This window comes from Struthio camelus, chromosome 2, assembly GCF_040807025.1.
Source record: "Struthio camelus isolate bStrCam1 chromosome 2, bStrCam1.hap1, whole genome shotgun sequence".
NCBI lineage: Eukaryota > Metazoa > Chordata > Aves > Struthioniformes > Struthionidae > Struthio > Struthio camelus.
Genome location: NC_090943.1, coordinates 158,830,394 through 158,857,273, shown reverse-complemented (window position 1 = coordinate 158,857,273; position 26,880 = coordinate 158,830,394). Strand labels below are relative to the sequence as shown.

The 26,880-nt window shown below is 37.9% G+C and overlaps 1 protein-coding gene across 5 annotated transcripts in view; it reads right to left on the bottom strand.

The window, feature by feature from the left end:
- COL14A1 (collagen type XIV alpha 1 chain) overlaps positions 1 to 26,880 on the bottom strand; it is a 139,017-nt gene that overhangs the window by 63,376 nt on the left and 48,761 nt on the right. For all 5 annotated transcript variants that reach the window (XM_068933182.1, XM_068933183.1, XM_068933184.1 and 2 more), the window contains 13 exons: positions 25,907 to 26,058; positions 24,943 to 25,072; positions 21,125 to 21,270; positions 19,798 to 19,927; positions 16,354 to 16,493; positions 14,549 to 14,675; positions 13,323 to 13,462; positions 9,542 to 9,674; positions 7,555 to 7,626; positions 6,596 to 6,738; positions 2,882 to 3,011; positions 1,703 to 1,825; positions 77 to 226 (listed from right to left, as the gene is read on the bottom strand). In XM_068933182.1, coding sequence (XP_068789283.1) covers positions 77 to 226; positions 1,703 to 1,825; positions 2,882 to 3,011; positions 6,596 to 6,738; positions 7,555 to 7,626; positions 9,542 to 9,674; positions 13,323 to 13,462; positions 14,549 to 14,675; positions 16,354 to 16,493; positions 19,798 to 19,927; positions 21,125 to 21,270; positions 24,943 to 25,072; positions 25,907 to 26,058 — 1,716 coding nt within the window. The remainder of the gene's footprint in view (positions 1 to 76; positions 227 to 1,702; positions 1,826 to 2,881; positions 3,012 to 6,595; positions 6,739 to 7,554; positions 7,627 to 9,541; positions 9,675 to 13,322; positions 13,463 to 14,548; positions 14,676 to 16,353; positions 16,494 to 19,797; positions 19,928 to 21,124; positions 21,271 to 24,942; positions 25,073 to 25,906; positions 26,059 to 26,880) is intronic.

Sequence of the window (26,880 nt, the reverse complement as noted above, 5' to 3'; positions counted from 1 at the left end):
TCAGGGAGCTGCACAAAGCTGAAGTTATAGCGCAAAACAGTAAGCAGAGATCTGAAGAGCATGAAATCATTCTTACAGGTTTTGGCTACGCCTGTTAGGGCATCACTGAAGCCTGTTGAGTATGAAGCAAATACTTTAACACTGTACTCTGTTCCACTGAAGAGATTTAGAACAAGAATAGTGTTAATATCATCCCCTACAAAGGTTTCCAACGCAGGTCCAGGGACTGCAAAAAGAGAAAAAACAAAAAGAAACATTAGAAAAATGATTTGCTCATCCACTGAATTTGCAGGCAGTAAAAACAAATCTTTAAGCCTATCCAAAATTACATGCACTCCTAAAGTTTCTGCCTCATTTTTATTTACCACACACAAACAAAGACACTCTACTTCTGCTCAGAACAGTGCACAGTCCTTGTATGGAGAAAAGCCACAACACATTTAGGAAATTCAACAGCAAGATCCATTAGGGCTAGACACTGGCATCTGTTAAGACTCTTTTGTTCTGCTTCAGTGACTTACTACTGCCCTAAATAGGCAGCCAAAGATCTCCTTAGTTTGATGGTGTGCCAGGACCAACAGGGGACAGCAGATGCCAGCCAGTGACACAGTCTCTAAGGGGTTCTTATACAGCAGCTTTATTTAATACTGCACAAAAATGGTAATGAAAATAGAAAAGAACAAAACTATCTCCAAATCAGAACTGCAAACAGTTCCTTGGCCATGTCTCTCTTAGCTGTTCTGGATACGCTTGAGAAACCAGACAACAGCATTGTCTTCAGACAGAATTTTAGTCCCTTAATGGTAACACTTTCGCATTTCACTCTCGCTAGAGGACAATAGTTTTCTAAAGAAATTTGAATGAGAGTGGGCGGCTTGCCTAGCAGGAACGGAACACGCAGGTGGGCACGGGATGCAGCACAGACAAAAGGGGCAAAGGCAAGTATTTGGGAGTAGGGTGAGAGAAGTAGAACTCAAAACAACTACAGCTTTGTTTGCATTGTAAGGAGACAGAAGCTGAAGGATAGCAGAACCAGAGAACGTTCAGAGGTACAGGAAGGGGGGAAAGGTAGTCACTAGAATAAATGGATGGAATCAACGTAAAATGATATAAAAGGACCGAGAGTTGTGTTTGATCAGCCTCAAGAAGGGAATGCTATGGGAGATTATTACTGCTGTTTACAACTAACCTTATGGGAGGAGGAAGAGTAGATGGAGTTAGACTCCCCTCTGAGGCAAATAAGAAGATGACAAGAGGAAATGGACAAAACTTCCAACACAGGAAATTTCAAGTAGATATTAGGAAAAATAATTTCACAGTGAGGGTAGTCAAACACTGGAACAAATGCCTGGAGAGGCTTTCAAATCTCCGTCCTTGGAGATATTACAAACTTAACTGGATACCGTCTGGTGGAACCTGTTCTAAGTTGGCCCTGTTTTGACCAGGGAATTGGATCAGATGATTTCCAGAGCTCTCATCCAATCTACATCATTCAGTGACTCTGTGAAGTTTTCACACTCAGAAACTGAGACAGCTAAGTTAATAGCACTTTTAAAGCTCTGTGAACAACGTTGAAAATTGTTCTCTATAGACTGCAACCAAATAATGTGTTAGGTTGAAGTATAAAATTCAGCAAACGACGATGTCAAGACACTGTACAGTCAAAAATAAAGGATAAAAAGAAATCAGCTTAAAAACTCACTGTTGATAGGTTTGTAGACAATTCTGTAACCCATAGTAGGTGAAGGTGGGGCATCCCAACTAATACGTAATCTGTTGTACCATTCATCTGAGACACGTAAATTTCTAGGAGCAGACAGGGGTACTAAAAGGAAGCAAAGATGTTCTTTAACAAGTGTATCTCTTATAAGTACAGGCATAAAACTCAAGACACTCAGACACGCACATAAAAATAGTAAGGGACATCAGCCAGTACCCTCAGATTTATGGGTAATGTCATGACGAGTCTTAATCAAATTCATCCTTTGCATTATTCCAGTGTATTAACGTTGATGCATTTAAGAAAGTTAAACTAAGGTTTAATTAAGAGCTTTGTAACTGTTCAACAAATAATAAATTCTCAAATTAATTCTCAACTTTGTCCCAACATTAAAAAAATAAGATAATTCAGAGATAATTATCTTCCATTTATGCAGCCTTTTTTTCAACCCAAATGCACTAAAGAGTTTTACAAGTATAAATCATGCTCTTGTGAACACTTAAGCTTTCCAATGGATTCAGAGGACTACTTTACAATTTATTTTAGGGTCTGCACAAATGGCACTTCAATTCAGGCACAAATTATGTACATTAAGAGAATAACTCAATAAAATTATACTACCCTGACTGGCAGTACACGATGAGATAACTTTTTACCACCATATAATAGAGAGCGAACTTAAGCTAGAGCTGAGTAATCTTTTGGTACTTGGTCAGAACTCTAGACATAATGCAACTACTTTTATAAAAAGTTCAGCCGCATTTCTAATGACCTTTAGGACATAATGATCTCACCCGAAAGAAAATCTAACAGTACAATGGTTGGTTTAATTCTATCCCAATGGGCATTATTTACATTATTTTCTGCATTAGTTGGGTTTTCCTTGGTGGGCTATCAAGGACTTACCAGATTTATTCCTCTGTAAGTTTCTGCCAATTTACAGTATTTGAGCATAGAATATAATCTCACAGTAAAAAGTAACTCATTGCTTATAAATCAGTGAATTGAAATTAATATAAAGCTCGTGAGTCATATAAGTCATGCAAAGTAAACCGACATTTATACTCAAATACATTATCAGAGTCAAGGGAAAAGGGCCAAAAGAATAAGCCTTTCTTTATACACCTCCTGGCCAGAAACAAGCACAAAGTTTGTACTTACAGGTTTTGCCAGGAGCTGAGACACTGACTCCTTCCCCATCAGAATAGATGGGAGTAATGGTAACTTTGTATTCTGTATCAGAGAGCAGAGGCTGAAGCAGAAGACTGTTTTGTCTCCCAGGCACCATTACCTGCACGGTCAGAGCAGCAGAGACAAACAAGGCTAATGACTAGGATCCAAAACTTTTCTGTATCATACATGATATCTAACACCACCATGTACTAACACAGCTCTACAGCAATTTACAGCTCACATTTTTAAATATTTTTGATGCTTTCTTGTAAAATAAAATATTTAAACTGTCCCCTCTTTTAAGAGATCTATTAATTACACCTGAATGAAATTTGAAAAGAGAATGTGCCTATGAGAGACCATGATTTTATATCAAACCTATGAGGTGCTACAGCTCCATAAACCAGTGATGTCCACAGTTACTACTCAAACAATTGTACCTCATAGACAAAATAAACTCTCTTGTTTTATTTATTCTCGACCTGAAAGGGATTGCCCAAAACTATATCCATTAATAACGGTCAATGGTTATGTTCTTTGGGGTCAGAGGATCATCCTTTCACGGGAGGAAGACATATAAATTCTGGAGATCAGAAAGCATAAATTTTAAGCAAGCACAATTAAAATAGACTTGTCCTATCCGCTGTTTGAGAGAGAAGGAGCAGAGGTATATCCCACACGGAGTAGAGGATCCTGAACTGTCATGAAATACTGAAGCTCTGCAGCAGGAGTCCACTGAGGCAACCTGAGAGAAGCAGAGAAGCTGTACATAATAAACTTCTGGATAGTTTTAGCTGTGCTAGAGCAAGTGTTTCAAACCGCTGAATTAGGCTGAATTAGGCATTGCTCCTTCTAATACAGTAAAAGATTTCTTCCTAAAAAGCTATTTTTGCTCTTCCTGTACTTGCTGAAAACCTTCAACGGATAACTGCACTTTCTCCAGAGACTCAAAAAGCAGTATTGCAAGAGTGGTGATTTAAGTGACCAGGTAAAGCCTTGGAACCTTCTAATTTGTCAATAAAATTTTAAGCTCAGAGCCTGGAGAGCCCTGAAGGGGAGCTACACCTGGCATATGGAGTGGACATAGTAAAAGCAACAAAAAAGTGTTGATTGATAGCACAACAAAATCTTCTGAGGCATAAAGGAGAAAGCGCTCACCAGTCTTAATGCTCCAGAATACATTCAAACTACTCCTAATTTTAGCAAGTGATACACAGAAGGAAATTACTCTAGCATATCAAGTGTTGAGATTTGTCAACAAAATACTTAATGCATTGTTCAAAACTGGAAACTATCTTAGTGCAAGACAATCTAAAGACATGTGCATGCATGAAAAACCATGATGCTAAACTCTTCAATACATATACTTAAAGACATGATCCAAGTTTCTGAAAACAATACATAACTTCTTTATTTTCTTAAAGAAGGGATACAAGCATTGTGAAGTCCCTCTTATCCACATCTGCACGTCAGAGAACAATATATTTTTCAGCAATGAGAAACATTCTTGGCTTGAAGGAAGACAAAGAATGTGATCCTTCCAGCATGTACAGCACACCCAAGAACATACATATAATTAAGGGCTTGACCCTTCTGTGGGAAGAAGTATTCCATTACATTTTTTAGACCTTGATTTTCAGCCAATGGCATCAAGGATTAAAAAACTTTTTAATTTTTTTATGGAAAGGGAGGAGTAACTGAGATTTATATCACTGAAATCAGAGCCAAAAAAAACCTAAATGTCCACCACAGAATTGTCACGCTACAGTATACTTAAGCACAGATTCCATAAAACTTTTGGGTTTTGCTACAGAAAGGTATTTAAAGATGTGAACACTCCCTCAAAAATTTAATATGTGTGTCCTTGCACTAACATCTGTGTTACACCGCTCAGGTGCTTGAAGCCACATGATAAAATACATTCTTCAGTTTAGGATATGCTTAGCTTAAAGTATGTATTTAAGTCATTCCTTATTCAGCAAAGAGTTTATGCACACAACTAATGTTAAAGGCTCTGAAACACGTGCTTAATTAGTTTGCTGAATTGTTACCAAAGACAAGGAAGAGCTGTTTACTTTAAATTAAATAATTTGCTGGATTACAGCCAAGATGCTCAATCTTACAGATTTATAATTTTCTTTAATGCATTTGTGAGTCAACTCAAAATTCCTTTTCATAGCCAGAATTTAAATACCTTTCCCACAGTTTTAATTTCCTTTTAAAATAATATCTAGTCATTGAATACTAAAACAGAGCCACACTTATATGACCTAACTGAATTTGATTAAGCTTTCCAGAGCTGAAACAGTAAATCTGTAATCTGAATTTCAGAAACTTCTGCTTATTGGCACATGAACAATATGAGTTGCACCCACTATGCTGTGCAAGTTTACTTGCTGTGCAATGTATTTTATACTGTACTTATCATACAGTCAAGGTAGACTTACTAAGAAGGCTTTCCAGTCCAAAAGGAAACCACTGTATTAAGCGCTCATTTTCAGATTATAGATTAAAGAGATGATTAAAAAGTAATCTTCTATCAAAGTATCATAAAAGATTAATGAAATCAAAATGAAAAAAGACTATTTCATATTCTTTCTAGAAAAAAATGTAAATAACTCCTTTTAAAACCATTTTTATTGATACAATCTTCAAAGAAAAATAGGGCTAAAAATGACAGCTGCTGGTACCAAAAGAATATCCCATATTTTCAATACAATTACGACATGAACAGAAGTGAGTTGCATGACTGAGACCAACAGAACTCTAATGAAGGAGGTTTATATGGGGAATATTTTTGCATTCTGAATGATTAACTTAGAAAACAACTTTGAACTACACAGTTTATTCTATTAAATCTATTAAATGTATCTACATATAGCTGTCTTACAATTTAAAAATTTGATTTTTGTGGAAATCAAGCATTGCAATATTAACATTTCTCCAAATGTTAAAAGAAAGCTCTTGGCATCACAACATTCTGAGATTATCTCAAAAATTGTGAAATCCTAAAATAACACACTTAGGATATCCTCGTTTTTTATTTGCTATACGCACAAAAGAATACTGATAGTACTAGGCATGCTTTCAGAATGTCTTGAGCATCAGAAGCTTTAGTTTTTGTAAAACAATTTTAGTTTTAATCATCACATGACACTAGAGGAACGACAAGCATACTCAGGCACTTAAATTAAAAAGTGCTGTCCTTATTGTGACACATTCAGGATACGTGAGCGGTATGAGAGGTCTGCATTTGAGCCCTAATTATCTTGGCTTAGCATAAAATGAGGGGAGAGACAAAACTGCTGAATAAAAGAAGTTACTCAAGATTGTTCTGTGCAAAAATTGAGGGGCCTTAAAAGACAATAGAGAAAGGCTTCGGATTAACCCCCTCCCAAGTAAGATAAATTTAAAAAACATAGAAAAAAGAGGTCAGGGAGGTAGTCTTTTAAATACAACCTCTTTAAATACATGTGCAAAAGGGCGCTGATGTGCATCAAGAGATTTTGACTGCCTTTGTGTGCTATGCAGCAGGTACTGCAGGATCAAAGCTTTTAAGTTCAACACCTTAGTAATACCAAACATAGACCATCAACTAATTGTAACAAAAGCGTCACAGGAGGCGAGACCATGCCTTACCAATTATTACCAAACTTTTCAAGTCTGTTAGCCATAAAAGAAACCCACACAGACCATTCTTACCGCTTCCTCACCGCGGTCCCCTCTCGCAGTGAGATAGGTCACTCTGAATTGCTGAACATTGTAATCTGAAATGTCCCATATCACCCTCAGGCTTGATGTTGTTTCATCATCTATAACAAGGTTTCTTATTCCTGTTCGAAAAACTAAAGCCAAAAATAATTCAATTAATATTTTCTAAACTCTATGTTTAGATTTAAAATTTGTGCAAATTATCATCAACTAACTGCAAGCTACACTACATCTCCACTGAAGTCATTGTGGGTCTACAGACCCATATGGGGCAAACCCCTGCAGTTCAGTAATACCTGGGCTTAATAACAACCAAATGTTAATAAATTAATAAAATAATAGTTGTCTTATGTTGCAATTAATATATATCCCACATGCTTTGTTTACTTAAATTAGTTGGCTTGTAGAGCTTTAGAATAATCAAAAATCAAGAATAGGAAAGTTAAAGAAGAGAAATAACGTAGAACTGTTGAGCCCTAAAAGTCAACTCTATTTCCAGGGAAAACAAACAGAAGCCTCAAAACAAAAGAAAATTCTGAAGTGTTTTCAGGCACAAAAAACAAGAGAAAAGGGAGCTAGATTTTCCAAATTGGATTCAGTCTCTTTGTTCCTACGTAACATCTCTAGTACCTTTCAAAGTCCTTTCACTGTGTTACAATTTGGTTCCTCAACCCCACATGCCAGGTGCAGGCAGCTGGAAACACGCAGAAGGGTTACGGAGGAGCAGGGCAGTGTGTGCCTTTCGCAGGTGACATCCCACCCCTGAGGTCTGTACCTCCACAAGATGTGACAAAGGACTGTGCTGACCGTGCGAACCATCAGGAACTGGGGTTATCAGCTCCTCATTAGTATCATAGCTCTCTGCTCCTCAATCTGCCGGGATGTTACGCTGTGGAGAGCCTTAGTTCCTTGCCTTCAGCAGTTAGACTGTTTACATTTATTCCACTTACCTGCTGTTGTGGGCTTAGAAGTTGTCGTACTGCTAGTAGGCACAGTGGTAGGTATCGCGGTAGTCCTTGCAACTGAAAAACAATACTCAGCTTGATAACAATTCAACAAGATGGGGAAGTCACAGTATTTATCTTCTATTTTTCATTACGATAATGAAACTATGTACTGACATATACAAGCATCCCACACACTTTGGGCATTTTAGGAACTAAAGGAAAACTATTCATTTAGTTTACTTTAGGCACATATATTCGCAGGATCAGCACTTAGCTCTGCAGATAAGACACAACTAAAAATTGTACCATTAAATAAGAATACATATAGTCTTCCACATTTCTGGCTGAGCACTGCACCATGACTTCCTCTTTCACCTTTTCTTAAGAATGTTAAATTAACCGATTTGAGGACTCCTTAAGGACACTTCACATCTGTCCAAGTAAAAAGAGGAAGTACACTCAGCAACACGCAGCAAAGCCAGCATCCTTTGGAGGTTAAGGACCTCTTGTCTTAATAGAAGATTCAAGATTAAGCTTGAGATTAAATAGGAATCAAATAAATTTTTGGATGTACACATGAAAAATACACAGTCATTGACTTAATCAAGTCACTATCCATAAAAAAAAATGTGTGCATGAATTTTTAAAGAAAAGGGTTTTTTTTTTCTCATTGAATAGGAGAAACAGAAAGGATACACACTGGTTTACATCATACCAACAAGTACCCTAACCTGCTCTTCAGTAGCAATTTACTGACACTTGAATAGATTAGATTAAAAAAAATTAAATATTTTCTCACAGAAGAGCTCCTTTAATATGATAGAAATAAATTGCTGAACAGGTGCCTTTTCCATTAACTTTCCCAACTGCTTCATTTTGCGCAAAAAATCCATATCCTTCCAGTAAACCTAAAAAGCCTGATTGCTTACGGAAGAAATAACATTGTCAGTCAAGGACAATTATTTTTCATGTCTGATGGTGTCCGATGTAAAGAAGGAGAGGCTTTTTGACAGGTTGGCCCTCTGAAACCATCTGCTTGATTGAGTAAAGCCAGTTTCCACGAACTGTACATTACTCCACAAATAGGCTTAAAATAAAATAATACATTTTCAGATTCAAACTATTTTAGAGATGGATATGGGAAGCACTAGTTACTTGAGAAAGGAAAGGAGAGAGATGAACATCTTCAGGGCAATGATTTTATCATAGGTTATTATAGTAGACATTTTTCAAGTACAGTAGTTGCATTTCCATGTCCATCTAATCCAACTCGCTGGCTTGAATCAGGACTCTACCTATATTTAGCAAAACACTTCAATATATGATCAAAGTAAAAAAGATATTTCTTTATTAAACAGTAATGAATTTGAATACATGACTAAGAAGAGTGCCATTGAACTTTAGCTGTCTACCTGAAACACCTGGCCAGTGTTTCATTTATGAGCTATAGTATCACACTGTACTTGATTTTAAGTCTTATTTATGATACTTCCAAGTTAATTTCACAGCTATTAGTATAAACTTTCTGGATCACTATTATAGCCAAGAATGAGTGCAACTCCAGTTAGCATAAATTACAAAAATAAGATGGAAAAAGGTATGGCATAAATGCCAAACATTTTCAATGAAAATCTTGTAAACTATTTACTTTAAAACATTTATTCCCCAAACAAAACCTAATATAGCTTCTGATAAGGAACTCTGTTCCATGACTAAATATTGAAATGTAGGATGAAAGAACATATTCTCTGATCCAAAGGCTATTAATACCACTGCTCAGAGATGAAGCCAAACCATCACCTTGATTCAACGCCATCTGCCACAAATTATTAAATAAGAAATGCAAAAAATACAGTCAACAAAGTCTTGGTGATAATTCACCATATTCTTCAATGTTAGAGCCATCCAAAGATTGACTATATTTTAAACATAAGACATACGCATTAGATTCAAAAAACTTCTAAAACTTATAATCAATAATTTCTCTTACATGTAGCTCCAAGAACAGCAACAACCTCACTTTCACTTTCATCATCAAAAACTGCCAGCAAAGAGACTTCATATTCTGTGTTGGGCAACAAACCCTCAATAACATGACTGTCTGTGTCTCCCTTTAACACAACCTAAAAAAATAGAGCAAAATTAAAGCAAGAGTTCTGCATTTGATTAATTTATATAAGGTCACAGAAGTTAAGTAAGAAAAATAGATTCTAATTTAAAATAAAAGAAAACTACACTCCAATATCCCCAAATAATTTATTAATTACATTGGAATAAGTAGTAACATCGATTAAGTTTAGAAAAAAAATTGTTAAGAATATTTGAAATGTATTTATCAATTTGTTGCTAGTTTTATTGTTCTAATGTGCACTCTTATATTTTCTCCCACAGTTAATTAATTGTTAAAGCTGACCTTGCGCATTTCATTTGAAAATAATCACTGAAACTCACCGAGGAAAGCAGTATAACACTAGATTATCTTTAGTATACTTTTCTACCATACAAACATCATTACAACAAACATACTCAGCAATTCCACAGCTTTGCAAAAATGCTGTTTCTATACTTAATACACAACCACCTATGTTCAAGTTTTCAAATTTTCACTTTGTCACTGTCTATGATCTCTAGCGTAAGCAACATTAAGGTAGTATCTTTGCACTTTCAAAAAGTCAGAGTACGCTGCCATTAGCTAACATAATTATAATCTGAGCTATGGTTCCACACATTTCAATGTTACTCTTGGGGAAAAAAAAGACTCTGCAGACAGTTGTATAAATGCAAAAGGTTACTAACTCCACCATCTCCCAGCTGCTTTAGGTTATTACACTCCCTCTCCCCCAGTCTGGTAGCAGAGAACCTCATCTGTGGCTCCCCACTCATCAGAATGAACGTTGTTACCTCAAACAGCTTTAACAGTTGGCCTTTGCTGCTGCTTTACTAGGTCTGGGTCATTATGACTGAACAGGGTGAGGAAATGCTCATACAGTCAATATCACTAGCAGATTTGATGTGTGTGTACATGAAACGGCAATCTGTGGCAGGAAGGTTGTAGTAAACTGCATGAAAGAGTAATTTATTCCACTGACAGAGCTGGATCCAGAAAGGATGTCTGTCCACAGCCAAAGAAATCAAGTGCTTTGTATGTTGTAACAGAAAGGTCATTTGCTGTAGACTTGGAAACTGAGAGAGATGTTTTGCTGATGAGTTTGCTATATGTTGTGGTGCTTCACATAGTCAATTTCCTTGATTTTTACCTACACTACCAGCAGAATATTCACATATGCAATGCCAACTGTAAGGGGAAGGTTTCACTTTGGATTTCTTTTTTTTTGTTTTGTAACGTTTTTATTGGAAAGGATCAACAGATGGAACCAGAGTTGGAACCAGAGAAGCTGTAAAGCAGAGTACAAGGAACCTGAGCAGTAATTCTACTGAAATGGGCTGACCGGTTTTGGGAACAGTTTTTAGGCTATGCAGACAAATAGGAGGATACGAAGATCTTTCTATAGAGTAAAATTGGCAAGTTTTTTAAAGGTGGCCACGGTATAAAGGCAATCAAATTAAGATTTATAATGGAGTATATTTTCATTATCACAGAATAAGATTTCCTTAGCTGACAGATAGGCAAAGTCCAAGAAAAAAAATATACTGTGTGGAGGACGGACCCATAAAACAATCACAGACTTTCTGAACTCAGAAATAGACAACGAAAGCAGAGACAGATGAGCTGGGCCCCATGTCTTCTGCAACAATCAAATTATGAATTAGGCATCCCCATTGCACATTTTCTGGCCAAGATTTTTTTGGAAAAAATTTGGAAGTGATCTTGAGTGAGTCTAGCTGTAGTCTAAGTAGGTGTAAGTAATACCTTCCTTTCCAGTTCCTCAGAGCCTCTAGTCATGTATATCAAATCATCATAAATCTTCTCTACATAGTTACCACCTTATACCTGACTTTGGCATCCTTTCTGAAGTGTAACTTCTATCACCCTCCACTCCTTGCTAATTTAGCCCACAGAGAAGAATACAAAAAAGAAGAACGCAAGGTGCTAAACTTTCAAGCAGAAAGGACAAATAACAGGCATAGCAAGAAGAGTAACCAAAACAAGAGTATAACCACATGCATTCTCTTCTTTAACTTACAAATAAAAGGTCACTCTTAAATATCTTATTCCAGCTCTTTAGTACAAACACCGCACAACTCTCTTACACGTCAGTAGCGTCGGTGAAGTAAGCTGATAGGTGTGTAATTCTCATCACCACTCTGTGACCCCACTCAGCTAATTGGCAAGCCAGGTCTTGGAAGAAAGAGAGGCAGCGCATGTTGTTTCTCTGCATGACTGATCACTTAGCTGGGAAAGAAGTTTAAAGAGGCAACAGCCTGGAGGTATTGTGCTATCCTTGGCCTGACCCTGTTAGAGAGGTCATGCAAGCAAAACAAGAAAGCAGCTTGGCTATTTTTAATATTTCAAGATACAAAAATATTTGGGCCACCAGCAATTCTTAATGAATGAACTGAGTAAGTGGAACCTTAAAAAGCTCAAATACTTTGTGATCTTTTATTCTCACACTAAAAGAACACCACAGATATCATAAATCGCACTACAAAAACATGGATTGAAGGGATTTGCTGACAGCTACTCATTGGAAATTAACACAGAAACAAATCAGTCCATCTATCGCACGAAAAATTCTAGGGGATGACCTGTGTCAGCTCACTCATTTGCAAATCCCTTCTTCTCCTCGCCCCCTCCTATATTTTCTTTCAACAGTTCGTGGGACTGCTTCTTGCCAGGTGAAAGAGGCTGAAGTGGGAGGCAAGAATAAGGCTAGGCTAATTTCCAGAAAAATGCCACATAACCTAGTCTGAACAGACCACTTTCTGCCATAATGAAAGAAAAAATGATGCATGAAACCTAGGCCCAGCAAAATCATCTTCCCCACCATGCTCTGTGCCCAGGAATATAGTTTGCAGATGTGGCCTCTCTTCACAGTGCAGATGGCAACAGAGAGAGACATTTGAAAGGGTACAGGAGACTGAGTAGTAGAAAAGAAGGGAAAAAGAAAGAAGGAATAAAAAGGAAAGGGGGGGGGAGAGGATATGAGACAAACTATGAAAGAGGAAAATTTGGGAAAGTAGCTGGAAAAAGAGAATAAAGCAGAAAAAGCTGAAGAGATGAAAAATCATTTAAGAATTCAGCCTAATGAAAAAATGGCACTACAGAGAAGATGCATAAAGGCCTAGCACAAAAAAAAAAAAAAAAGAAGAAGAAGAAGAGGAACATTGGCAGGAAAAAGCAAAAGAAAATCATAAAAAGGAAAAATTTACTATGTGCAAATTTTTCCCTGTGTAAGGAATGATTCACAGCTAAAGTTTAACAAGCCATTTTACTGTGGACAGCTTATTAGACAAATCTGGAGCCTTATCTGAGGCTACAACAACTCTTGCTCAGCCACCTTCATCTTCTTCACAGCAAAGTAAACAATATGACCATTTGAAAGCTGAAGTGGCATAGAACAGCAAAGCTAGCTACATTACAGACTATGATTATTCCTTAAAGATCTCTTCTTTCTTCACCTCCTCTTCAAATGAAAACTGGAATATTGGTTTGATTTTGTTTCAGAGAGCTTTGCAATGGGTCAGATTTTTCTCTGAATGAGTCAACTGGCCACACTTCGTTGACAAAAGTCATGTGTTGACAGCACAGGTGTCCTCAGAGCGGAATTCCCTCTTCCATTTTATATCCTGGGACACTCAAGGCAACTCACCTCTTCAGATTTCCCCCCATCCAAAGGTATCCATGCCAATCTGTAAAAAGCAATATCTGAGGAGGTGGGTTTCCAGCTGACCCTAAAACTATCTGTTGATGCTTCCTCAACTTCCAAATGCTGCGGAGCTGGAACCTTTTCTGCAAAATATTACACAAAAGTGAGAGTGAATTATTTTCTGAAACCTACATACACAACAACATCAGGTATAAACCATTTCATCTGCAGCTTGCTACAAAGACTGTAAGATCAGAGGTAGCTAACAAAGGCATTGCTAATTCTTTGCACATTTACCGGTACTTGGGGGAAGTGTTTTCATTGTTGAGGGAGGGAAACACACACAATACATGCTCTTTACCTACTCTAACCACATGCATTAAATCCTCCTTGTCCTCTCTCTATTGAAGGAGCTCCATGCAACCCTCACCCCCTCTCCTTTACTCAGAGCTCTCTGCAACATGCTCTTTTCTTTTCCTTCACCTCCAACCAATGTCCCAATCCCTGCCCTTGCCAGAGGCTCTGTGCGCACTTCCATTCGCATTTGGCATGTGGCTATCAGCCTCTTGCTGATATGTATGCCCTTTTTCCTCTTCCTCATGTTTCTCTTTCCTCCCTCAAAGTCCTTCTTCTCCCATTGCTATGCTGGAAAAAGTTAAAAGTGTTATCAGCCATTTGTTTAATGAACAGACAACTTGCAGAACTGTTCCAAACTGTGGCTGTGCTAAAGAGACTACAGGATCCTTAGGTGTCTTTTATTTTTAACTTCTGGTGTTCCAGTTTCTCCCCCTGTATTTACGGTTGTACCCTTTATTGCCGAGACTATTCACTAGTTGCATGTATGATTCAAAATTCATCATATTTCAGATAGAGAAATAAATGCCATCATGTTGAATAATGCTTCAGAAAGCTGTGGAGACAGTTGTTTTACCACATAAATGGAATAAAAGATGCTTCAAGAATGGCTGATTCAGCAAACACTGAAGAAATAAACCTTATTCACACAAATGGTTTCACGATGTCTGAGCTTACTCCCATGAGTGAGGATGAAACTGGCCACATGATAAGGGAGTAATGACACCGAAAACTGCAATGAAATGAATAGAAGGCATTCCATGCATCTGAATCCACAGTCAGAGACACTTGCTGTTACTAATCTTACTTTCCAGTAAAGTAAGTGAATATCAAAATTCTTCTTGGAAAATCTTCAGAAGTTCAGCAATACTTACTTGTGGCAAAGCTGCCAGTAAGTGGTTCAGATTGCCCTTCATCATACAGGGAGAAAACAGCAACAGTGTATTCGGTAAGGGATGTCAGGCTTTGCAGAGTATATGTTGAAACTGGATCAACTTCCACCTACAGAAAGTGTAATTTGCAGTAGATATTGATCATACTTAGGAATAAGGAAAGAAAATTGCTTTACAGTATCAGTCTCTGAAATTCTGCTGGGTAATAATTTTATAGAAAGAAAACATTATGTAATTAGGAAAAAATTCTGTGAAACTAAGAACAAAGATAAATTCAAGGCCGTAAAACCTGGCAAAATGTATTAAAAATAGATTTTTTTTTGTTTATTATACAGTAGATCTCAGTGAGCCTAACTCAGTAGCTAAAGTATCAGCACTGTACATTCAGGAACATGTAAATGGAAGGAACTTCCTGGGCTATCAAATTCAGTCCCTTGCTATTACAGATAAGCGTTGCATAAATCGTTATGTTTAATATTTGTCAAGATAAAAGATGACAGTTTTATCTGGTCTCTCTCCAGAATACAGTTATCGTAACTTTGCAGGGGACGTAAAACGCAGAGCTGTATGAACTGGCAGTGTATCAGTCCAACTCTTCAGTGTCATGGTAGCTCAGCACTGTAGGAAAAAAGATACCAATCCAAAGCAAACAAAGAAAATGCCACCTGCATTTTCAATAGGCATAAAAGAAGAGTTAAGAACTAAGTAAAAACCTACTAAACATTCACTCACAGTATAAAGTATATTACCGCAAGCCTGAGAAGTTCAAATACCATTATGATGAGCGTGGACAGACATTATCTACATCAGGAGTAACCTTTAGGAAGAGGTCAAGTGATTCCTAACTTAAATATTAAGGGAGCTTGAGGGGGAAAAAAAAAGGCACAGAACTACACAGACATGCTCTCTTCTAAACTCGGGAATAGCTTCTTTCAGGTTTAACACCCATATGAAAATATCCATCCCATACGCAAGAAAGACCAGGTGATTACCAGAAAAAAAACATATATAGCTACTATTAAAGACGTTTTTGGAGGGCTAAGGCATATATGACAACTTATTTTTAAGAGATCTGGCCTGTTTTAATAATCAGACTGACTTACAGCAGTCATTTTTCTAACACTGTTTTCTGCTTCTTTTTATTTCTGTGTTAATACCATTTCATTTCATCCCATTTTTCATTCTATCAGAGAACTCATGCTGCTTAAAGCTATTACAAAACACCCTTAGTAACAAGGCAAATGTTATATTGCATAACTAAATTATTAAATTGCAAGAGTCTAAGTTAGAACTAATTGCTATCATCCTGTCACCATTCTGCTCAAGGAAAGTCAATTTGCTCTCCAATATTCAACTACAGCAATAAATGTTAATAAAATATGATGAAACTTTCAGGTAGTCTTTTTGAATAAGCTTGAATTAATGACGTACGATGTACTGGAAGCCTTATTATCTGGACTGAATCAAGAGTAAGTATTTCCACAGCATACATTTAGTCAAGTCTACAAACCATTACTGACTCGAGTAGTTTCCTTCAGTTTGTGTGTGCAAGCTATGACTGTTCTGGTACGTAAGACGTTTAGAGTACTTTGCCCACGTATCTGATGCACTTTAAATGTACATCCCATACAGAGCAAACTATTGTTTGCACTAAATTTCAGAATTTTTTAATAAATTTTTTATTACGGCTTTCAAGTTAGCATTTGTTTGTAAAGGTTACCCTTAATAATTAAACAAGTTTGGGGAGGTCTGAGACAGGTAAGAAAAGGGAAGAGCTAATAATTTACCTCATTGGTTTCTGTTCCATCTGTTTTTACGTACATGATGCGATAGCCCTTTACGTTTTTGGAAGCAGGATCCCATGTTAGCTTAGCACTACTGTGTCCAACATCAGAAAATTTCAAGTTTCTTGGTGGACTTAGAGGCACTTGAAAAGGAAAAATATAAAATCATGAAAACGACTCCACGTTTTATCTGTGAAACATTTCATGCCTTGAAAACAAACAGTACATTTTTCATTAAAAAATTCATACCATTAGGTAATACGGCTAATAATTGTATGCCTACACACCCTTTTAATTCAGGCTGGCATCAGGCAAAGCACTGAAATGAATCTTTATATTAAAAAAAACCTACACAATCTCTCCTTCAATGGGACTACACAAGTGCTTAAAGGCAGTTAATGCAGTTTTAGTTCTTTGCTAAAATAGAGCATACAGTCTTGGTAAGCATATCTCAGCTGAAAATGAAACAGAAAAATATTAGGTTCCTGCTCATTGTGGAATTTCATGGCTGGATTTACCCTGCACAGTACTTTCCATATATGTTTTTGTGTTTGTAAATTAATTTAATTCAACGAGATCCGTACTCCATATGTGTTTGTTTTCCATAAGTCTTCCAGCAAAAATATTTGCTGGCAGGAAAATTCCGGCAAAACACTTTGAATCCTAGAAGTCCCTGATATAAGGGTAAGTTTGTCCAAAACCATAACTAGTTTAGAAGATCTCCAAAGCTGCTCATTTTTTTTACCTCTACTTAACCTGCATTTGGTTGAAGCTGTTTCCGAACAGCAACTCCAGTTAAGGCCATATTTATATACCACATACTCTTTGACTGGGACGAACTGGAGGAAAAAGAGGCCATGCAAGACAGCGTCTCAGACTGCTTCCAGTTTTCTCTAACACCAGAGAAAAATAATTTGTGCTGTCTCTGCTGCTCTCAGCAGCCGGTTCTGTATTAGCCCAGCATCTGGTAATTTTCTTTGAATTTTGAAATCTCTCTCTATCCATTCCTGCATTCACATGCACACACTCCTCGCCAGTCTATGTGGATAAACAAACTGCAGCACTTCCAAATCGGTTTCCCCCAACAAGAGCAAAAGGGAAAAAACAAAAGAAAAAACACATATTATATGGGATCTTTTACCAGGCCATATATTGACCTTGAATCTGCAAGCAGACGTCTAATCAGCTTAGGAACAGACAAGGCAACTTGGATATGAGGAAAAAGAACACAGGAACAGATCAGAATTCTATTAGATGAGTTTGCCACACTTTCTGGCATTCGATGTATTCCTCTGAGTCAAGTGAAGGGAGTATCACGTGCTGGCTTTCCTTTCTACTTTCTGTCCGTTGTGGAATGCATTTCATTTCACCAACCACGCCGCACCACAAAATACTACAGTCTCAGTTCTTTCTTTTTGGAGCCTATCACCCTGCCAACAGCGTACTCAAGACCAGACAGACAGTCCTGCTGCCAGAATTATGTGATATTTACAGTGAGTCCCGGATAAATCCTGATTCCCCTGCCCTCCTTCCCTCCCAAACACGCATACCCACACCCCAGAATGAACTTGTTCATCATGACTTGGTTTGGCATAGAGAGAAGGTTTGCTACAGTCACTGGGATGACAAAGTGCAGAACAATATTCTTCCCTAAACACAGAATATCTGATTCATGTAACGCTATTGCAAATTAGGCATATCACTCTCCAGACAGATATACAGTCCAGGAAGAAAATAAAAGGTAGTCTATTCTTTAGTTGGAAGCCAGAAATAATCACACTGAAAAAAATAAACAAAGAAGAAAAAAAAAAGAAGAAAAGAAAAAAAAAAAAGCTTAAATCTGGATCCAGACAGGGCTGAGCACTGACCATGGGTGACAGGTGCGCTCATCAAGAGCTTTCTTTCCTCCCAGACTGACCCACTGCCTGATGAATCAAAGCCTGGTAGAAGAGGGCTTATTTGAATAGCTACACAGAGAAGGTTAGCATCAATTTTCTTTCCTATGATAGTGCTAAACACCAGACAGAGTTGGCTGCATTGAGTCATACTAAAAATAAATGAAGATTGCAGAGTGCTAAGTTTTTTTTCATTCTGGTCTGGTACAGCAATGATGATGGGGCTGACTAGCACATGCTGCTAGCTTCTGTGATCAAACGCTGCCGTCAAGGAGCCTCAGTCTGGGCCAATGTATCTGGAATTTGCATGTGATCTTCCACCCAATGTGCTAGCCAGGCTTAGAGCTGTGCAGCCTCCAAGATCATATGACGTGAAGTGAATTCAGGCTGGCATAGCCATAAACTACATAAACTACTGTTCAGGGCAAATAAGACAGAAACTGGGCAGATACTGACTAAAAGGACAAAAAAGAAGAAGGAATGAGAGGTGAAAAGAGGGAAAGAGGGAGAGAGAGACAGAGGGAGAAAAGCCATAGACTTGCTTCTCAGGCTTCTATACTCATTTCAAGTCCACAGATAAGCCCAGATTGCATTAGTTCAGGATCTGCTCTTGTCTGTCTGTAACTGCTCTGAGAGATGACCCAGTTCAAACAGCACTCCTACAGCTTCTTCCACCATTACTGATTTCACAGGCAATTGCTCTGGTGCTTCTTTTTCTTAGTACTTGCATGCCTGAACTTGCACCCATTAAATGTAATCACTCGCACACTGGCCTACTCATGTCAGGAGCACAGAACAAGAGGAATTAAACACTCAACTCCTGGGAGCAGTGGAGATGTCACTGAATGCAGTCCCAGAAATACCCCAGCAGCACAATTGCCTATTTTCAATTTCTTTGTCTTTCAAATGCTAAGGCTATTTAGAGAGCTGACATATAGTTCTGTCCTCTGCTAACCGTACACAGCCTTTAGCTGGCCAAACTCTTGCTGCTTATTAAAAACACACCATCTATCATGAGTTCACAGGCACTTTCCAACCCTTCATTTACCAGATGTTCAGCAGTGGGGGTTGGAGAGAAATCTTCTCTTTGCTTCTTTTCCCTCTGTAATGACTACTGCGGAGCCAGAGGAATAAATTTCTCCCTCTGAACAGACTCTCCCACACACCTGGTTCTCTGACTGCATGAGTCTGAACAGGGCAGTCCCAGTTTAGCTCTACGTTATAACAACTCATGACATTCATTTATCTTCAGCAAGTTCAGAAAACTCTGTCATTAGTTCCACTGAAACCAACAGGGATATCAGTAGAACCATTACCAGTAAGAGAAAAGAGTTCAAAATCTTGTTCGAAAAAACAAGCTGTTTTGTGGAAAATGATATCCTCAGCCTGTATAAATTAAGTATTAGCAATGTGGAACTACACAGTCATCCCGACTAAGATTCAGTTAAGACCTCCTCCTCCGCACTATTCAAATCAGATTTTAAAACAGACGTCTGTTCTAATATGTACAGGCTCTTCTGAAGTTTATTAATACTTAATATGTACTACCCACATGTAGTTTCTTGTCCTGTAAGGGGATCACTAGCTTCTTCTCCAAACATGGCGTAAACTGTGACTGTATATTCTGTACTCGGCAGTAATCCCTCCAGTTCAAGATCTGTTGAGGCCGCTCCGATTTTTATCTAAAAACAACATGAATAAAAAAGACACATAATTTCTGAATTAGCTCATGATAGAGAAAAATACTATTTATACGCTTAAATTAGGCATGTTTGATCAAATGCTTTGCTGAGCCAAGGCTTTGCCTGATACTGTGCCTGCAGTACTTGGCTCAAGATTTTAGGATTGTGCACAACAACCAAAACATCAAAATTGTCAAAAAACCAAAAGCCAACATGCAGGTAAGAGGAACTGAAAAGCAACCCGTCACGTTAGCAGTGACATAAGAGTCCTCCTCTGTAGAGCCTGCAGCTACTAAGCCCTTTTCATTCACAGCTACAGCCTGTTCCATCCTCAGTCTCTTAGAGGATAAATTGTTCTCCACCCAGAGCAAGGTTCAGATTTGCTCTTTGCTACTAAAGCGGTGCATCATTTTCCTCCTCCACCTCTTTACTGAGTGACACATTAAGGGGGAGTGATTTATTTACTGGAAAAAAAAAAATCTTTCTTCAGGGTGAGATTCAATCTTCCTGATGCAGCTAGTTCTCAAGGAGGCCCCATTTTTAACAGAGTTACATGCTCGTAGCCACTCACTCAGCAGAGAACACAAGCCTATGTGAGATATTGGTAGCTTCCTACCCGACTTCCCCTACAGAACTTCAAGGGTTTGCATGCCCTTGCGTGCTTTTTAGTATTCTTGCTGGGACAAAGATTTTAAACATAATCTTAATTTTACGCATACGAAGTGGAGCATAACGACATTTCAAATCCTAGTCCAAAGATTCCATTGAAACCATGCTAGCTACTTCAAAAAAAAACAAAAAATCCACTGTTCTTAGTATATTTAGTGACAGTATAAGACTGCACTGTACCTTTCACTCCTTCTTTTCCTTCTAAAAATATCTTTGTTATTTCATTTTTTTCTTTCTTTGAGTGTTTGCTTTACATGATGATACAGTATCACCTCATATATCACTTCAAAAGACTCACTTTAATTCACCTGAAATGGTGACATTTTTGTATGACAATGAGATAAAACAGTAATAGGCTGGTACTTGCCCTTTATTTAGCAAGTCTGTAATAAATACATGACTTTTAAAAGGTCATTGAAAAAAGACTAAGTATTTGCCAATAAAGTCTGAGATTAAAAGCCATGTACTGTTTTATTTGTTAAATGATTTTTTTTGAATTATTATTCCAATGAAAACCAATAACATCACCTCCTTTTCATCTGCTGCCAATCCTTCTGTCAGGGGAGCATAAAGGATCATGTAACCTGTGGCACCCGGCACTCCATTCCACTTAGCTCTCATGCTGCTCTGTGACACGTCATACAATTGCAGGTCCGATGCCATTGGCAAGGCAACTGCAGTGGAAAGCGACAGACATTTCAGTTGTCTCACTTGAACAACCAGCCATTCTTTCACATAGTTCATTTTACCCCAGGAAACACAAAGCAATATGGCCCTCTCCAGGCATGGAAGTGCTGTCATATGTCACAACTATGAAGAGCTGGCTCGTACATAGAAGACTGCAGAATTAGAGAAACAAGGAAATGATGATCTAACCAAGTCTACTGCCAGGGCACACTTACTCCTTAAAAAAGCATTTCAGCTCTTTGTCCTAGGTGGCTTTGAACATTTCAAGCATAAAGAATTTCTGTTCTTTAAGCACCAAAGATCTCACCCTCCTTCTCCCTGATCTGTAGGAGGATGACCCTCGCTAACGAAGAATGGCAGGGTTGCTATAAGGAACAAGGAGTGGTTCCCAGTTTTTTCTAGCAATAGTTCCCAAGCCAGAGTATGAGAGAGAGACATAAGGCAAGACAGTTAGGAGCAAACCCTGAATGAGTAAGTTGCAAATGGAGAAATACTTTGATTACAAGTAGCTGTAGGTTTAAGGCCTGGACTATCCAAATCCACTGCAAGGTCTATGTCAACGGGATTAAGTAAATGTGAGCAAGATCAGCTGTGGCAAATGGTGCTGAAAACTAATCCAGTGAGTGTAACTAAGCAGGCTGTGCAAAGTTCAAACATTATATCAGATGTTTACTTGTAAGGTTATGGCACTGATACTAGAATACAGCAGTGATCTGGGTTCCTAAACATCTCTTTGTATCTCTATAACTCTTTAGAATAGCACTTTGCATTTCTCTGATTGTTCTCTTTTTTTTTTCCCCCAAAACGAGAAATGCCCCAAGGCCTTTCCACTATCATTACACCACTGACAGATTCCACCAAAGTATCCAGCCACTGGAGAGATACAAGGAAACTTTGGCTGCTCCTCCGGAACTTCTACACTGAGATAGTCCCTAAAATGAATCAAAGGCCTAAAAGGACAGGGCAATTAGTATTTGATAATAATCCTCTCCTATTAGGAACACCAAGAGACTGTAAGAAGCTGGTTCTTAAGATTGTTCAGAAACATGCAAAGCAGAGCCTGGTAGAATCTTATCTGCAAACACTAATTCAGCTACCGATTCTAATTACAATGCTAATAATTCACAGATCTTCTCTAATCATCTGGTCCAGACAAAAATAGCAGCCTGTCTAGCTAACATCTCCAGGGAGCTGTTCATCTTTTATGTACATTCAATAAGCTTTAAGCTTCCCATACACAAACCATGCCAGCCTCACTCTTTTTTGTTCATCGAGCCTGTTCACTCAGTCTGTTGCTCTGGCCTGTAAACCTGGGCAAAACTTCAACGCAGGCCTCTTCAGGTTTCCACTTCCAGGTTATCCATGCATCTCAAAAATTCCTGTTGCAGAACACCTCTTGTACATTATCTTCTATATTCATCTGGCACAATTAAAACGGAGTGCAGAGCCTGCATCACATCAGGTCTTTTTCTTTGACCTTGACAAACTTTTATCATGTCTTGCTCAGAATGCTGCTGGGTGTTCTCAGCCCACTGATTTGACTAACTCCTCGTTTTTAATCTTTCCACCGCCTGATGTTGCCTATTGCAAGGGAAGATGCTTATCTTCACTTTCAAACCTTTCACGGACTGCCTCCTTTCTATTTCAATCCATGTTCGTGTGCTGACTTTTACTCCCATGTAGTCTAGCTCCATCACATGCACACACACACCCCCCCCCCATACACCCACACCCACTAAAATTGTAGGCAAGCAGCTCGTGCTTTCTCACACGCTTCCTCTCATAGTAAGGAGATACGATCAATAAATATTTTCAAATTTACTTCAGTCTCCTCCCTCAGAGATCCACCCAAACCTCTGATAGCTACAGAAAGAAATTGATTACGTTGGAGGTATTCCCAGGACACTTTCTATCACATTGTCTCATTCTTCTTCAAACTGCCCCAGCATCACAGGAAGGGTATCCATCACCTGTCCTTTTCCTTATTTTGATTCTTAAAATCTCCAAGAAAAGTATTCTCTTTCTAACCCATGGTCTCAGCTGGGACTCCTAGATGCTATGGCAATATAAATAACAATTAATGAAGAGGTGACTAGAAATTAAAGAAGTGGTGTCTTCTGCGGGAATTTTCAGCTAAAGAGCTGAGATTCGGAAATATAAATATCCATCAGAAAATGCTAATTTGCATTTTGGCAGTAACCTTGACATCCTAATAAAGTCATAGGGCTAAATTAAACTATGAGTATATTGAAAAAGAACTGGAGTAAGCTAATAAAGAGAAAAATATATATTTGCAATAAATTAAAATGTGAACGCGTTTCATATTTATTTCAAGTTAGAAGCAGCTACTAAATCAGAAGCCTTTCCAACTATCTCTGCTTCATGCATATTGAGTGTGTTTTTCTAGATTTAAAATACCTGCAAGTTATTTTCAATGTTCTATATAAGCAAATGAGCTAGTTTTCATATTTGTGGTGAATTTTAATCTGTCAGTGTCTCCCAGGAAGGCAAGAGTGTAAACTATAATTTTACTTAGCTGTGCATTAGGACAGGAGAAAATACTTTCAAATTGTAAATATTATATTAAATGGAATGATTAATGCTTGCACATGTCAGGCTATTAACTTCTGACACACTATCAAAGATGTCTGTAGTGCCTGACGCCTCAAGACCTTGGGGCGTGATCGGATCGGATCGGATCGCAGAAAGTCAGCAGGGCTGGGCTCAGTCAGAACTTGAATAGGTGACTTCAAAGGAATACCAAGTGCAATAGGAAATGATGCTATTGGCACAGTATGTGACTCTGTTCTCTCTGATTCAACAAATTAACCAGTTCCTAACACAGTATTATGGGGTACAACATGGCTGGAAATGACATTTTGTGGGATAGAGGCAAAAAATTAAAGGCTCAAACCTTTTTGCAAACACCCGTTTCACTTTCTTTTCAGATTGAGAAGATTAGTATTGACTACCTGGCTGAATACCAAATTTCAAAAACTGTTTTGTCTAATTTAATTCAATTTTCTAGCTTTAACTAAAAAAAGTTATTCCTACCTTCCTAATGGCTATCACATTTACTAAATAAAATAATTGTATTTTGTATGCAAATATATTAAATTCATACAACCTATAATAGCAAATTATCTCAGATACTAACATGGCTTCCACTGTAAAACCCAAAACTGTAAACATGCCCATTCTAATAATATCCCAACTTGATAGAAAAATCAACTGAATCACTGAGAAAGAAACTTCCTTGAAGTTCCCCTGAAATCTTTGGCACAGGTGGGAATCACATGCAGGTATTTCTGGTCCCATCTAATCCTCCACTCATTAGAACATCCATAACCACAAGCCTTATTTATAAAGCTTGGCTCCAGAGCCAAAGTTTAGGAGTGCTCTAATTGAGGGTTCAGTACAACTGACTTCAACGTTAAGCCCAGAGATGAATAAAACCTTTCTCGCTGTTTAAGGGTTCCCAGAGCATTTGGACTTAGGAACCCAGAATTAATTCAAACAGAAATTACAGACAAATGTATTAAAAGGGCCTAAACAACAGAGGACTCCCTTCTGTATCTCTTCTTCACAAAGACTATGCTTACACAGTGTGATTCAATGGAGAGAATCAAATCCATAACAAACCTGATTAGGATACTTACGTGTAGTTTCAGTTCCACGGAGGCCCTCGCTGGCAGCGTTTGAGTATATAGCAAATACAGCTATCTGGTATTCAGTTAAAGACATTAGGTTTTTCAGAACTGCTGTTGATATGCTTCCATCTACCACAACCTATTTGGAAGAAAATTCAATTAAATATGCATAAAGCCAACTAACAGTATTGCTATCTAATCAATCAGTTTCAGGCAAATTTTACACTGGCATCTAAGTAGCAACATACTAAAATTTAATTCATAAATCAATTTCACTTTTGCTACCTTTGTATATAATAAGGTGTCCCAGAAAAGAACAGCAAGTGTATAGCTAACTAAAGTATTCAGCTGACAGGAAGTAGCTATTTAGAGCAAAGGAATAGCTTAGACAAATAAAATGCATGCAATGCAGTTCAAGAGTGTGAACTGGGCAGTTTTTGATATAATTACTTTATCTTCATGAATGTTCCTGTAGTACTACATATGTACATACACAGTACTACATATACATATGAATATATAACCATGCTAAACATAATGTTTTTAGTATAAAAATAAATGAAGTACATTCTTAGTTAAATCCCTTGATCCTTTGTCTTTCCATCCATTCCATAAGTTGTCAGCTGAAGGAAAAAACTTGTTCTACTGCATTCTTTTTGCTCCTGTCTCCAAAGTCCTCACAAGTCCTATGCAAATAAGTATCTCTCTCTAAATTTTCAATAATCAGTTGTAGCCATCCCAAATACTCCAGATATTTTTTTGTTTTTATGAATTCTTTTGTGACATAAAAAGCAGCCAGGCCATTGCCTAACTTTGATCTCCATCCAATGTGACCATATCCCCTTCTTGCAGTGGGCTTCAGAGACAAATCTCAGGGAATTTCAGAGCTGATTTAAATAAGTCAGCATATTTTCTGCCTTGTTAGCCCTTGCTATTGTATTAAAGACTTCTGAGAAACTTGCCCTCCTATTACCTCTTCTGGCTGTCCTCCTCGAGTGGGATAGTACACAACTCTGTATTTTTCCACTTTGCCCGGCGCATGGGTCCAGCTAACCCGGAATCCTCTAGCTGTTACCTCAGACGTGACTAAATCCATAGGAGCCCCAAGCGAAGCCTCGATTGTTCCTGGGTTAGAGACAACACAAGTATTTTATTCCCATCTGCAAAATAATTATTTGCCTTCTTGCAATTGCTGAAGTTCCAAAAATCTCTCCTCTTTAGAAATTCAGATAATTGGCTACTGTACCTTCATTTAGGTACCTTTCAATGGGAAGAAAGAACTAATGATAATGAATACTACACACTGAGTTCTTACTGGGACTAAACCTCCCTGGTCTGTGCAGAAACCTTTAAATGAAGAAGATACAAAAATGCAAAACTAACCCTTTCTTTCTCTCCTTCCTTCTTTCTTTCTTTTTTCCCCCTCAGGTTGCCTTTTTTTTCCAAACATGAAAAACATCTAAGAACATAAACAGCTGTCAACCTATATCCTTTGCTCCCTCATAGGTCTGAAAAACCAATATGCTGCCTGTCAGCACACTGAAGAGATACAGGGAATGGTCATCTTCTCTTGCAGTCATTCCTGTCTACGATGAAGTTTCATTTCTGTATGGTTTTTCCATTCTCTCCCTCTCCCAATTTACTGCTTCCTCCTCTCACAAGATACAGCTAATATTCTGTATTTCCTCCAGGTGAATAAAAGAAAAAGAAGTGAAGCCTTACTAATACACACATTTTCATTGCACAGGTAGAGTTATGCATGAAAGTCAAACCTCCTTACTGATATATGTTACAAGCTTATTGAAAAAAAATCACTTAGTATTTCTGTAATATTACAGAGTCACAATACAAGCAATGAGAACAAATTGTACTGGAGCCTTTCAGAAAAAAATTCCTCAAGTAGGACTGTTTCTCTGACAAATTGCAACTTTTTTTAATCACTACTTC